Genomic DNA, 14,443 nt, shown 5'->3' with positions numbered 1-14,443 from the left:
AAATACATACCATACGTAGGAGAAGAGATTTGCTCCTTAATAAGACATTATTACTAATAATATATTTACACAAGGCAATTTTACTAATTTTAATCACAGTAAATTGAAGAACATTAATTTGCTTATTTTCCTCATAATCAATATGAACACATTTTTAAGACTAAAGAAAATACTACTGTAAGCACAGTACTATTAAAATTATCAAGTCAAAGCATAATAATTTTATAAAATTGTGAGCATGATTGATTTTTTAATTGACCATTCACTTGTTCTCTGACCCCCTAAGGATTTTTCTTCCAAGCCTCTCAAACACAGTAAATTCATTAAATCCAGTCTATTTCCCCAAAGTATTGCATCATTATAGAGGTATATAGCATCAAATACCAAGTAAAACAGAGCAACTGAATTACACCACTAAAAACATTGAGAGAGAAAAACCCACAGAAAACAAAGTTAAAATAGCAGCCATTATGAACCAACACTTCTTAAGACAGTAATATTTCACTCTGCCTCCTCATAAGCATTTTGAGGGATTGTTCAGTTAATTTGCAAAAGTATTATCCTTGAATAGCTTGTGTTTAACAGCATTATTTTACAGGATCAGAAGGAAACTCTGCAATCTAACTGCACAAATATTTAAGGTCTCTGTGGATCAAATCAACATCTGAATTTTTCAGAAACATAAGGAAGAACCTCACACATTTGGTTGCTATTTTATTATTTTTTATTAGTTGTACATGCCACTATCCCCAAAGAACTTGCATTCTCTTATAGACATAACACAAAGGAAAGCAAATACACAGTTAAGGAAAGAGAATAACAGGAGGAGGACCTGTGTTATGATAACATTGAGCTGTTATGAAGTTCTGGCACATGCATTTTCTGCAGGTTCAGTGAAGACATAAAATTGTTTTAAGATAAATGAGGAGTGAGATTCCAGGAAAGATTCAAAATAGTTAGCATAACTCAGTAGACAGGGATTAGGAATTTGCTCCATGCATGGGGAACTATACAAATAATTTCATAATTCTACCTTGGTACCCAGCGTGACTATTGCAACCTCTCTTATATCATCACATGGACAGTCTATACTCTCACCATTCTTACTGAGAGAGACAGAGAGACACAGAGAGACAGAGAAAGAAGAATGAAGAGAGAAAAAACATTACTAATTCAAAATAACTAACTCAGACTTCCTTCTTTGCATAAATGTACATGGCTGATTACCTGGGGACCTACCATTGCTAACAAGCCCCAAGTGCTTGGCAATCTTAGGTTCGGCAGAGTGCATTAAGCCAGAGATCAGCACTATGAGTGGCAATATGAACTACATGTACATCCTTTCTCCAGCCCTGAGCTGCCTGGAGCTATTGAGGCAGCTTTCAGTGTCTCTGCACTCCCAATATAAGCTTATTCAGAAATTAGGTAGTCTGTCCGTGGGTAAAGGAAAGTTGATTGCACAAACACACTTATCTCCAAAGTCAATTATTTCCTTCATTTCCAGCATTTCCCTTTACAATTTAATCTGAAAGCCTATTATTCTAAAAAAACAGGAACAGATTTAGTGACCCTGTTTCATTTTTTGCTAAAAGAAAATAAAAAAAACCAATCTGACAAGTAAAAAACAACCAAACACTGTGATCCAGCCACCCTCTACTGTCAAAATGGATGGAGAAAGACACGAATAACTTTTTACATACATTTATACAAGTATATCTGTTAAAGACCAAAAAAAATTCCCATAATGTAATCCAAACAGATGGTCACACATGATAAAGTTTCTACAGTTTAACAAGTTGATCTTCAGTAACTCATAGATGTACAGCCTGCCTTAACTGCAGTACAAATCCCTCAGCCCTTAAAACAACTGAAAGCTAACTGTTTTACATTGAACTGAGGAGGCTACGCAAGAGATACTGTAGTGACGATGCCATCATCTGTAAATTTTTGTTCTTACCTGCTGAAGACAAAGTTGCATAGAGATGACAGTAAAAGGGATCATTTTGACTAACTAGTTATACCTCCTGTACAAGGACAACAGAATTTCCTTTCATACTTCCTGCTATGGCTGTTACAGCATAAGTTTTAGATAAATCATTTCAACTCATTGTTCACTTTCACTGCTAAACATGCCTGAATCCAGACAGCGTTCAAGCTTTTAGTCCTTTACAGTTCGCCTCCTTATTGATGAGCTTTCTTTTCAAAGAGGTCTTCTCTCCAAACACATCCCTGAATACTATTTAATTTATGACCAAAGATTTCCAAGATTTTAGCTAAATTTATATGAGATATTAGTCTAGGCCCCACATAACTTGGGCTACAAGAGACAGGATGAAAAGCAGATTGGAAATACTGAGAAGAGCGTATGAGCGTATATTAAATAGGTTTTAACGTTAAGGGAAGCTGACAAGGAAAAATAGAGGTACTCACCACTCATTTTTACAATTAGCAGTTTAATATACATATCATTCCATAAACAGACTGCATGACATAAATAGACTGCACTCCAGTGACAAATACACTGATAATTATAATTTTTAGGTCGTTTCTAAATATATCAGTGAAAAAACTAGATATGCAAGACTTTGAAGAAAAATACAAAACATACTTCACTCTATATAAATATTTCTTTTCTGAAAAAGTCAATAAAATCAGTTATAGAAGGTATAAAGAAACCATTTCATATTATTACTTGAGACTCCTCAATAAAGAAAGGAGCTCTGGGCCTACAAAAGATGCTTATCACAGCCAATGTCCAAAATACTAATTTCCAAAATAAATCCAGCTTTGTCTTGTTATTTAAAGTATATAAACATATCAACATTTGGGAAATTTCATAGTGAAAATTGAACCTCAGTTACTTAGTTTAAAAAACAAACTCTCTCTATCAAGGTTTAAGCAAATACTGAAGTCTACCTCTCCTGTTCTTGCTTCATTCGTATTCTCTCCTCTTCTGAAGTAAGAGCTTCCTGCACTTTTATTTTACCAGTTTTCTCACTCTTGTCATCTTTGCGATGTTTGCCAAACCTGTTAATAACACACAAAAAAAGAATCTAACTTGTGAAATGAACACAACTGTATTTTCCTTTTCCTATGACAAAAAAGTCCTCCAATAAAGCCTGCTTGAAAACCAGGAAGGGAAAATGCAAAGACCTCAGAATCACAATTCATAATATTTTCAGGCTGCTTTTGTTTTCTTTTTGTGGGCTTTTTGTTTGTTTTTTTTTTTTTGTTTTTCTTTTTGTTTTGTTTTTATTGTGGTTTGTGTGTGTGTATGTGTGTAGGTTGTTCTGCTTTTTTTTTTCTTCACTCCTCTTAAAAGCTTATAGAATTCCCCCCTAAAGTACACAACAAAACAAGAAAGGGATAGTGTTGCACTCCTTATTTCTGACAGGGTTGCTGTTCTCAAATACATGGTCGAGCAGCGTTTCAGAAATTACTCAACACTATCACTGCCAAAGAATGCAAATCAAGTTTACATTAAGCAGAGGCTTTCACAAATGAACTGCAAAAGACAGACAGCTGTATGTCCAACGACTGCCCAATAAGCAGTACCACCCCACACAACCTCCCCACAAAAGCAGTTTCACAACACAGTGGACAACATCCAAAATAGAAATTTATTCTTTTCCAGCACCAAGGGTTTAAGGGTTTTTTAAACATTGTTACTCATGACTCTTTTCCCCCAGGGATGTTCTGTGCAATGAGTGAGGGCAGAGGGCTGGCACTGTCCTGGCTGTCCCAGACGAAGGACACTGCCCGCCCACTGTTCGACCTTCTCACATCTCTTACCCCTCTACAGGCTACATTTCAAGTATTTTAAGTTTCTTCCATATTTGCACATTCCATGGATTTTTTTAGACTTTCAAGCAGAGCACAGTCTGACATTTGAGATATTTAGTTATTATTAGGATGAAATTTGATGTATTTGTTATGCATTTCAGATCAACTTTGAAAGGAGTGACTTTTGTACAGAAAAATCCAAAGTCTAAACATATCCCGAGACTAGATGACCATTTTCTGTCTATTTAAGGCTGAGAGGATAACATATATCTATTACACTTTTATGATACTTACCTATTAAACATGGCATCATTTATCACACTAAAAGCAGCAAGAATTTTACTTCATGGACTGGCAATTGTGGCACTTTGCACACAAAAGCCCACAGCAAAAGACAAAAGCAAACACTGAAATTTGCAATGTCCAGTGACCCAGGTACCCAGAATGCTCACAAACAGTGAAACAAAATACGGAGTTCTTAAAACTTTCTTCTGGTCCCTTAAAATACACTGTTTATAATATTTAGAGTCCACCAGGCATTTATAGAATTTTCCTTCTTGTTCCTGTTCATTCTAGTACAAAGCCATTGTGTGGATGAAGACGTACTGCACAGTGAAGGAACATGCAGAAAGATTCATTTCTGACCACCCAGTGAAGAGAGAACATTATAGCGAGTAACCACATACGTGGATCTTAGAGCAGCCACTAAAAAACAGCAACAAAAACAACCAACAAATGTGCAGTGCAAGAGCATGTACACAAACTGTAAAGTGCATGGCTGTTTTCCACAGTTCCAGGCTGCTCACTTCCAAAGTAATTCAGGCATACGAATACTAAAATTGTTCATTAATAATTATCTGAAAAATGAACGGCAGAGGACATGATAGGGTTAAGAAACACAAAATACCACATAAAGTGAAATCTCTGGTTTTATGATGTGTTATACATAAAACTGACATACTTAAATTCAGTGACTAGAAATACCATCACATATCTTTTAAAACATCTACCTATTTATTAAAGGACAGTCAAAACTATTATACAAAACAGTTACATATATGACAAAAGAGATTCCAATCAGCTTCTGAATGTCTCATACCAGACAAAAAAGAATAGTCAATTTAAAATAGCCCTAAATCTTCCAGCCAAGAGAGGAGTAAAACCTTGGCAGAAAAACTGTGGAACAGAGCCATTTTACCCTGATGCACAAGGAGTGCTGGGGTGGCAGGGCTCTGAGTGACAGAAGATGCGGGGCTGTGGGAGATGCACAACATATGTAGTGCTGTGGCACAGCATCTCTGGGATGCTCATGTTTGCTTCTCCCTGCTGCCCTTCCTTGCTTCACTCAAATGTCAGGTAAAGTAAAGGAACCAACTTCTGGAATAGTCAGTGCGTTTTTGAAAATGAGCTAGTGGTTAAAAAAAAAAAGATGAAATTGGATCTGTTAGTATCTATCAGATTTGGGCAGCAAAATAGCATTTATATCAACAAAAATCAATTAATTTTAAGTATGAACAGAAATATATTGAAATCAATACCCTATTAAAAAAAATACAGTACACAGGAAATTTCTAATAATCCTTGTAAGCAATGATTGTGGGCAGAGCACTTCTCACATTAACATGTAATGCAAACCTAGCAAAAATTGATGGTTTGAGTTTCCAGATCCAACTGTCCAGGTCCAGAACAAGCCACGCTCGTGCTGTGCTTCAACAGAGGCAGAGGGCTCAGTTTGCTTTGGCTCGTGAGCAAGCTGTGGCAACAACCCTTCTTCTCTTTCAGGACACATTCTGATCATCTTCCGCTCTTGGGGACATTCCCAACAGAGTTTCAAGAAGATGTTGCCGGTCCTTTCCCAGGTATTTCAAAGGGTGGCCATATTTCACCACTCTGACAGGAGACTTTCCAGTGCCAATCTCTGACAAGCTCTGTGGTCATCCCAGCAGTGGACAGCCTGGCAGAATATGAACCGCGGTGGTCTTGGAAAGTTGCCTTCTCTGGACTTTGTCACCCGCAGAAGTGATATATCTGCCATAATCACCACTGCCTGTAATAAGTTCAGCAACATTAACTGCACTGTCCCTACCCTCGGACCCGGAGCAATCAATGCCGTCCCCCCCCCCTCCCTGATTGTGGCTCCACGTCTTTAATAGCATCACCTGCACAGGTAGTTCTCCATCACACTCGTATGTCTCGGAGCTGCAGAATGATTTTGGAAGCACACTGCCCTAAGCTAATCTGAGTCATTTCTGCAGACTTTTAGCAAGACCTCTGTGTAAAAATATTTACAAGTCCTAGATTTCCACCGAGATCGCATGTCTCGCATCTCTGTTAAGCTTCAGCTTACAAAAGGGGAAGTAACAGACAAACAAATGGAAGAATTTTCCAGGATCCAGCAACACTTAGGAAGGTGTTTAAAAGAACTGTGAGGGGGATACATACACAGTGTACCTAGCTCCAACCTTTTATTTCTGTAGAGGGAGTCAACACTTCCTGCTCCCAGTGACACTCAGAGCTTTTGCTAAGATTGCTCTAACAGTAAGCATGCTTGATATTTACTTCTACTAAAAGTGTTTTCTCCATGAAGTACAATTTATAGCCATAATGAAGCCCACAGCCCAAATCAGCATCTTTCTCCACCAAATTAATAACAGACGACATTTATAAATTATTAAACATCCATGCTCAAGCCAAGTTTTTAACTACAGAGGAGCAACGTACAGCAATGCTAAGGCACACAATTAAAGCAAGCTGCTAAGCACTCTCTTAACTGTACAACACTCAGTGTATTCTGGTGATTAGGCTGATGTGAAGCTACTCAAAATCACCAGTTCTTCGCGTTTCCTCAAGTTTTCTACTCTGATTTATAAGTATTAGACAAAACAGAACAGTTAGAAATAAAAATGAGGGTATTTAGATGTCTGAAATGCAAGCAGTCTATGCAATATCCTTTCAAGCACACCAAATGTACATCCTACAGTCGCCCTGTGCCCTCACAGCCTGTGACGAGCCCCTGCCCTGCTGCTCTGCCCTGGCCCTTGTGTAGCTGCATGAGTCAAATGAAGAAAAGCGTGGGTCAGCACCCCAGATTTACTCCTGGCACTTAAGCACCTCAATTTGAATGCAATGGCCCAGGGAAAAGATCCGGCTTACCTCTGTAAAAGTTTCACCTTATTAAATGTGCAAGTGGCTCGCGCTGTGACATGTCCTATGAACATTAACGTGAGTGACACATTCCCTGCTACCCACCAGCTCTTGCTTCATTGGGAAAGGTTAATTCCATATGGCACATGGACTCAAAAGGAAGGGAAGATGGAACTAGGATGTATGCCCCATATATGTCCCAGGGAAACTTTGGATTTTACTGCTTCCAGTACTATTTCTTCCATAATACATATCTTGAATGTCCTGGCACACCCACGTAACAACTTCCCCCTTGAAGCAACTGTTCACTTTGTGATAACAGCCGAAGGCTGGAAACTCACAGAGTGCAATTGCTAACAATATCTCCATCGTAAAACAGCAATCACACCCATTTGTCCTGTGTCAGAGAGACTCTAGATTCTGCAAGAACACGGCCTCTCTCTGCATGCAGCTGGGTAGTACGTGCCTGAACACCTGGCGATGTTCAGGCCCTTGTCTGAACCTGTGTTGCTCTCATTCTCATTGCTGTAAGGCTGGCTGCTGGGATACTTGCAGCAGTTCTTACACACGCAAATGAAATGACATTTTTTTTGTAGAAGGACTGCACTGTTCAGGAGCTGTGCAGAAACAATGCTTTGTGCATTAATGAAAAGGAGGACAGCATTTAAAAACAAAGGCATGAACTATTGTCAGAATTAATAAAACAAAACAGTGCAGAAAAAGGAGCATCTGCGACACTGATATTCAGACAATTCTGAGAACCAAATTTCAAGCTCCTGTCATTTCCTGCCAAAAACTTGTGAGCTATACAAGCCCTACCTTAAATCAGCACACAGGGTACCAAGGCATAGATACAAGTCACCCCATGGTGCACAGCAAAAGCAGTCAAGCTGCACATACTATTGTTTCACATATCTATGACAAAAGAAGTCTGATACTGAAGCTTGAGCTTCACCAACATGTGGAGCACCTGCTGCCACAGCAGCACAGTGCTCACCTGCAGCCAGCACTTCCCCCAGTCCGAATTCTTGGAAACAGAGCACAGAACATGATTACTTATTGTGTAAAATAAAGAACAAAATGAAAATGTCCTTCAGGCTCCAAATAATTTTAAAGGATTACCTATTGATAAATACATTCTTTCATAGACATAGCTTAATATATCTCTCAGGGCACATACATGTATGGTTAAGTAATAGCCCTCTTACAGTGGTCACAATATTTATAAGTATAGTAACAACATCTCACTTATTAACTGATTTATTCTAAACCCTGATTTGATCTAAACCCTGCTTACAGCACAGCTAAACAAAGATTAGCTGTAAAAAATAATAACTAAAACATAGTTTAATTTTATTCTGTAACTGAACAAGCAAGAACTTCCAGAAAAATCTTCTATGACTAATTGAAATACAAGTCGCAAATTAAAAATACCCTGTCTATCCAAGAGTGTGAGAAATTGATGGAAAAGAGCAGCTGAAATCTTGTTCACTCTAATTGCCAAGATACTCCAGGGTTCTACTTAATTTATAGCTTCTTAATTCTCCTTTTACATTAAGGGTTAGAGAAAGTTTCAAGATAAGTGTAAATGCTCAAAGTCATATTCACAGATCCACAGACTTAATCCTCAAATTCAGCCAACAATAGTAACGATAATAAGTGAAGAATATCAAAAATACAAGAGGACCATTTTTAAAAAAGTATGATCTCTAGAATAGAATAGCCAAGTCATATTACAGGAGAGGACTATCCTCAGGCCCTGTGACACCAGCCTGTTGTACCATTGTTAATAAAAAGATGAGAACACAGACCTATACGCCCGAAGCTTGACCCTAAAATAGGAAATCCCGTGAACTCTGTGGATAATCTAATCAAATCCAAATGCATACTCAGACCTCTCCATCAGTCCCTAGCTGTCTTAATTTCAAGCTTACTTGCTGGAATGACTGCCACCAGTCAGGACGTGGCCTCACCCAACTCCTATCGCACTCAGCAGAAAGACTCCGATGAGGAAGTGCCTCCCATGGCTTTGGGTCAATGCATCGGAGCAGCTGAACACTGCAAGGCTACCCAGAGCAGGAATCTGCTTGTGGTACAATTAGAACATGTAAAGAACACGCTCAAGCTACATCAAGATGCCACATATAAAAAATATTTTAAATATATATAAAGTATACGCATGGATAAAAGCACTTGTAAATGATTATTCATAAATAAATACATAGACTGAAGAAATGAAGAAAGGAGGATGGATGGTAGCAACAGAAATTCCACACTTACAACTTTTCTCAAAAATAGCTTCAGTTTACAGGAATATATACCAGCATCCTGTATATAACAAAAAATCATATACATAATATCTGCTAAATGGATTTTACTCCAATGCGTTACTGATGAGATCATTGCCGTCTGCCAAATCATCCACGTATTTCATTAGAATACAGAGCTATAGAAGAAACATGCATTAGTTGATTAATGAGAAAAACACAAAAAATTATTGAGACAGAAGTTCAGCAGCATTATGTTCTGTAATTGAAAAAAAGATTACCATTAAAAATTAACAAATGGTAAGTGTCTTCAGCTAGTCTGTCAGTTCTGTCTTCAACGCATGTTCTTTTCCCCACTGTATTCACACACACACAGCCTAACACTGCTCACAGGATTTTGCAATGACTTCTGTAATCTTTTTCACCATTCTGTGTCAGCAAAATCATAAGATTTATATTGCAAAAGATTATTGTGACACACATACACATTCTGTTGCTAAAATAGAATTTAATAAGCATAAACAGTTCAACATAACACACAAACAAAAATCTCCCTGACTAGTGATGACTTGAGTGTTTATGAGCCTTACTCCAGAAGTGTAATTGTGCAAGTGCTACTTTAAAAATAGCATTTTAAGTGCAAACGTTTACATATTCACAGTTTATTTCTAGAAATAGCCAGTTATCACATCTAATCAAATTAGAAGATAAAATCACACATGTTAGGAGAGAGGACAGAAGATGCTGGAATGACACAGCAGCATCACTGTCCCAAGAGGATACAGACATGCCAATGAAAGGGAGTGAGGAATCTGGATACAGGAGCTGGTGGGTGTAGTTGAAATGAATGAACATTTCATATTCCACAGGTTTCCTTGCTGATGTTAAACCTGATCAAAGAGCAGTCCTACTGGTGCAACAGTCAGCAGAAACTCCCTGCCAGAAGGGTTCCTGCAGAACTCAGGCTCCAGAATCAGGAAAGGGCATTACAAAAACTCATGGAAGGGGAGAAACCTCTGGAAAGAGACACTAATATTTCTTCAGAGCAGTAAATCTTGCCTTCAAGCTCATGCACTCAGTCATGAACACAGACATAAACCAGGAGAACCAGAGCAGTCAGCGCTCCAAACCATTAGTTCTCTCTGCAGCTGCCACCCTGTGCACGTGTATTATGAAAGCACGTGAAGCTCTTCCGTGATATCATAGTCACACATTTTCTCCCAACATACTCTGCCTCACTTTCCAAACATCAAAAACAGGTTTCAGTGCTGGTCAGGTAGGAATTGTAGCAGAGCTGAACAAACAAAGGCTACTGAAAACCAACAGCCAGGAGAGCACATACATCCCAACACCTCCCATGCGGCATTACCAGCCACTGAGACAACAACGTCCCCGCAATGGAAACAACATATGGGACTGGTGACTGTTTCCAGCCACTGTGGAATAATCTGCCTTTGTGAGTCAATATCCCAACTTCATAGAAAATGGGGATAATGCCAAACCAAGAGACATGTCATGAGGTTTCGTTCAATTATTTTCATAAACAGTTTTGATAACATTTCCTGAAAGGCATGACACAACAGGCAGAATATTATTCACACCAAGACTCTCTCTTTTCACAACTTAAGCATTTGTAATATTTACTTCCAGCATAAAATGGTGGAACTTTTAAAAACAGATTTCTTTTAGGAGAGACCATCTGTTTGCAAATTTCTAAACAGAAGATAATCTTGCACTGCTTCTCATGCTTGCCTAAAGCTAGCAGGAGCCATTGACAGGTGTTATAAAATTATTATTAATCAGAATAACTAATATTAATATAATTATTCACAAGAAATAAGAAGGAAAAAAATACAAAACCAAACAATGAATTCAAACTGATGTAGTTTAAAAACAGGCTGAGAAGGTCAAAGGAAGTGGGGGGTAGTTTTACAATAATAATATTTTAAAAACACCAGCAAACCAACAAACAAAGAAGAAATTTGTCTGTTTTACGTCTGAAACAAAACTCACTAAGCAATAACACAGTGCACTGAAACTGACTACAGGTAACTCATTTCCTTAGTAGTGAGTCAAAACCTGTTAAGCTGTGGTTTGTGGCATCCCAGAAGGGATGAAAAATGAAGGACAGCTTCTGCTTAGTTACAACTGTGCTAACAATCACCAGTGATAGGAGCACCCACAGAAGCAGGACATGGGATTTTAAGGGAAGGTTGACAGACTGGTTATTTTAAAGTTTGCTTTTCTGACAAAAACTCTAATATTGTGCATGTATTCAAAAATGAGAGTAGTTACTGACTACAAAGTTCCTTGCTTCGAGATCAGATTTCACACACAAAGCAAGCACTATGGTCACTGAAGAAAGTATCGGATACGCTGTACAGAATACTTTAAAAATTAGGGCGCAAGTTAGGTATTAATAATTCTGTATTGTGTATTTCCAATTACCAGTGTCCACTAGGAATGCTGAGAGAGTGTTTAAACCACGGCCACTCTTCAATGCCTTATTGTGACAACTATACTTCTAATTCCTGCTCTGTTCATTTTAATGCATTATTGTTTCAAAATACAATGCTGCAAAATTGCAAATTACATCTGGCTCAAGGGCTGATTATGAGAAATACTAGCACTTCTGCCTCTGCGTGAATAACTCTGATAATAATGAGAGATTGATTGAGCTCCAAGAAGTCCAAATGATGAGAAGGGTCAATTTGAACATTTCTATTAGCTTCTTTTGTCAAATCTAACACTTTGCCAGGCCAGAGACAAATACTGCATCTGGTTACCATGATTTTTTCCAACCCTACAGAAGTACAATTTAGAAAATGGGTACTGGTCTAAAGGCAGACCTTGTAAGAAATGCTAATGAAGCACAAAAACCCATCTATTTCACTGGCACTCAAGAGAAGGCAGCAAAAAAGGAAAAGTTGCAAGGGAAATTTGCCTCAACTCTTTTCTGCAGAAAAAAAAAGAAAAACAAACCCTCAGTAATATGAAAAGTCTTCATTACTCCATTTGCAACTGGAACACTCGTTTGCATATACTTCAGCATTGCATATCTTGTGTATAAGTCAGCTGCAAAAAGCAAATTGCTAAAGATGTGCTCGCTCCACACATGCAACAGGCAGAGAAATGAGGATGCAACAGCAAAACACTGGCTAGCTAGACCAGAAAATGGCAGAACTCTATTCCAACAACTTAGTCATGCAGACTTACTATTACGCTGTATAAAATCAGCAAAGGTTAACGTAGATACACAAAAAGTTAATCAAACTACTGACAGCTCACCCGGAACCTTCCAAAGATTAAAACTTCCCTACAGATCTCATTATCTAGAAACGTTAATATGTCAGTCAGCACTTTTTCTGTCAATTACTGAAAATCGTGGTTGATAGGAATCTCATGGAAAATAACCTCTGTAGGGTAAATTAAGCAATATAGGATGTCTATCGTCAGTCTCATTCACACGTTTACATTTTATAGGAGATAGGAAAGGCACAAATGTTTTCCAGTAGAGAACAGGCAGTGCAGTAGGATCTGTGGGACACGTCTAAGCACGGTATCCCCAAGGCCCGGATGAGCCTGCAGCTGCCGTTCTCTTCTCCAAGGATGCGTATGGCAGAGAAATGCAATTCCCCTTGCTGAGCTGCAGTACCTGAGCGCAGGTGGCTGCAGGCTACAGTTGAGGATTTCCTGCAGTGTCATTTAAGTCTCTTCAGAGATGAAAAAAAAAAATAATTACAAATTATTAAAAAGCAATGCCAATAGGACATTTATGCAAATGCTCTAGAATATAACTTCAGTTGCATTGAATGCCCCTGAATAGTCCTAAAAACAAAGGACAAAAACCAACAGCTATGCTATTTTGGAAGTCTGTTAGGAAGGGAGGATGAAGCCACAGCAGCTCACTAGACCCAGGCCTCTTTTGAGCACGCATTAGCATGCCACTGCTGGCTTAAATGCTTCTGCCTATTCCATCCGCTAGCTGTTCTGCCCCACAGCATGAAAATTTAGTTTGTACACATCATATCTTATAGGTGGAAAATGAAGAGACTTTGCACAGCAGCAGCACTGGTGGAACAGAACATCTCTGGGGCAGAGGCAGCATGGCACGAGCGGATCCTCACTGGGGAGGCAGTGTGGCAGCAAGTCCCCACAGCAGCTGGCACAGGGCTGGCCCAGAGCTGCCTCCCAGGGACACATCACATCCCAGAGCTGCCAGCAGCCAGAGCAGGGCTGTCTTCATGGTACCATGCTTGAAATAACTCTATCAGTTGCAATTTCAATTGTTGGATTATTTCAAGGCCAGTCTGGGAGCAGAGGTCTATTTCAGATTGAAAACGTGCACAAAGCCGGACTTGCAGAGATGTGTGGTGGTGGGGCTTGATTTCTGGTTCCAGCTTCTACGTAAATAAGCTCCTAGCACAGAAGATCTGAGGCTGGCACCAGCCCCATACACGCCGGTGTTTTTGTTCTCATTTGTACATGTTCAGGCACTATAAGAAGTGAGTGAGTGACTGGGCATATGTTTATTTAGAAAATGAGACAGATGATATTTAAAATAAACCCAGTCCTGACATCAAAGATATTCAGCTCCTGAGATGTTCTTCCTGAGATGAGATCAGCTCTGCTTGTGCTCGGTGCTGCACGCGGCATGCAGTAATCATTACTGCCGTTTCCGTATTTCTTCAGAATACAAAAATAAACAACAACAAAAAAAAACACAATTTTTTTTATTATAGGCTAAAAAAAAGAATTAGCAAAGTATTTCAGGTTCCACAGATGATATCAGGATCCCAGTAGTTACCGATGATCGTACTGTTGGTATCATCACCTGCTCAGCAAGATCAGAGGAAAGAAACGCTGTTACACTGCACATGAAACTGATGCTTGTAGAAGCATGTTGTGTTCTGAGTTTCAGGATTTTAGCGCTACAGGTTAAAGACAAAGATAGCATCTAAAATAATATTGTGAAATATTTGAGATTTGTGGTACGTTGCTGTTGAAATGTGTAATCTCAATTCAGTTTGCATTTTAAATGCTGCTGCCACACCTGGTGTTGAATATGCTAGAAGCACTTGCAATTGCTATAAAAATGTACCACATTCATCCTTGTGGTACTCAAAAATGCTGATACAACTAAGATTCTAAATGCATTTTTGCTACTAAATCCTTTTTTGCAGAATTCTGTAGAGCTAATCCATAACCTTTGTTTCTGATTAGTTTTCCTACTAAGTACTACCTGTAAC

At 38.7% G+C, this 14,443-nt stretch overlaps 1 protein-coding gene across 1 annotated transcript in view; it reads right to left on the bottom strand.

The window, feature by feature from the left end:
- Positions 1 to 14,443, bottom strand: part of PARD3 (par-3 family cell polarity regulator) — a 435,432-nt gene that overhangs the window by 116,056 nt on the left and 304,933 nt on the right. Inside the window, exon 22 of the mRNA XM_021389241.1 lies at positions 2,917 to 3,027. Within this exon, the coding sequence (XP_021244916.1) occupies positions 2,917 to 3,027 (111 nt within the window). The remainder of the gene's footprint in view (positions 1 to 2,916; positions 3,028 to 14,443) is intronic.

This window comes from Numida meleagris, chromosome 2, assembly GCF_002078875.1.
Source record: "Numida meleagris isolate 19003 breed g44 Domestic line chromosome 2, NumMel1.0, whole genome shotgun sequence".
Taxonomy (NCBI): Eukaryota; Metazoa; Chordata; class Aves; order Galliformes; family Numididae; genus Numida; species Numida meleagris.
The sequence above is the reverse complement of the archived record's forward strand: the minus strand, read 5'-3'. Positions and strand labels throughout refer to the sequence as shown.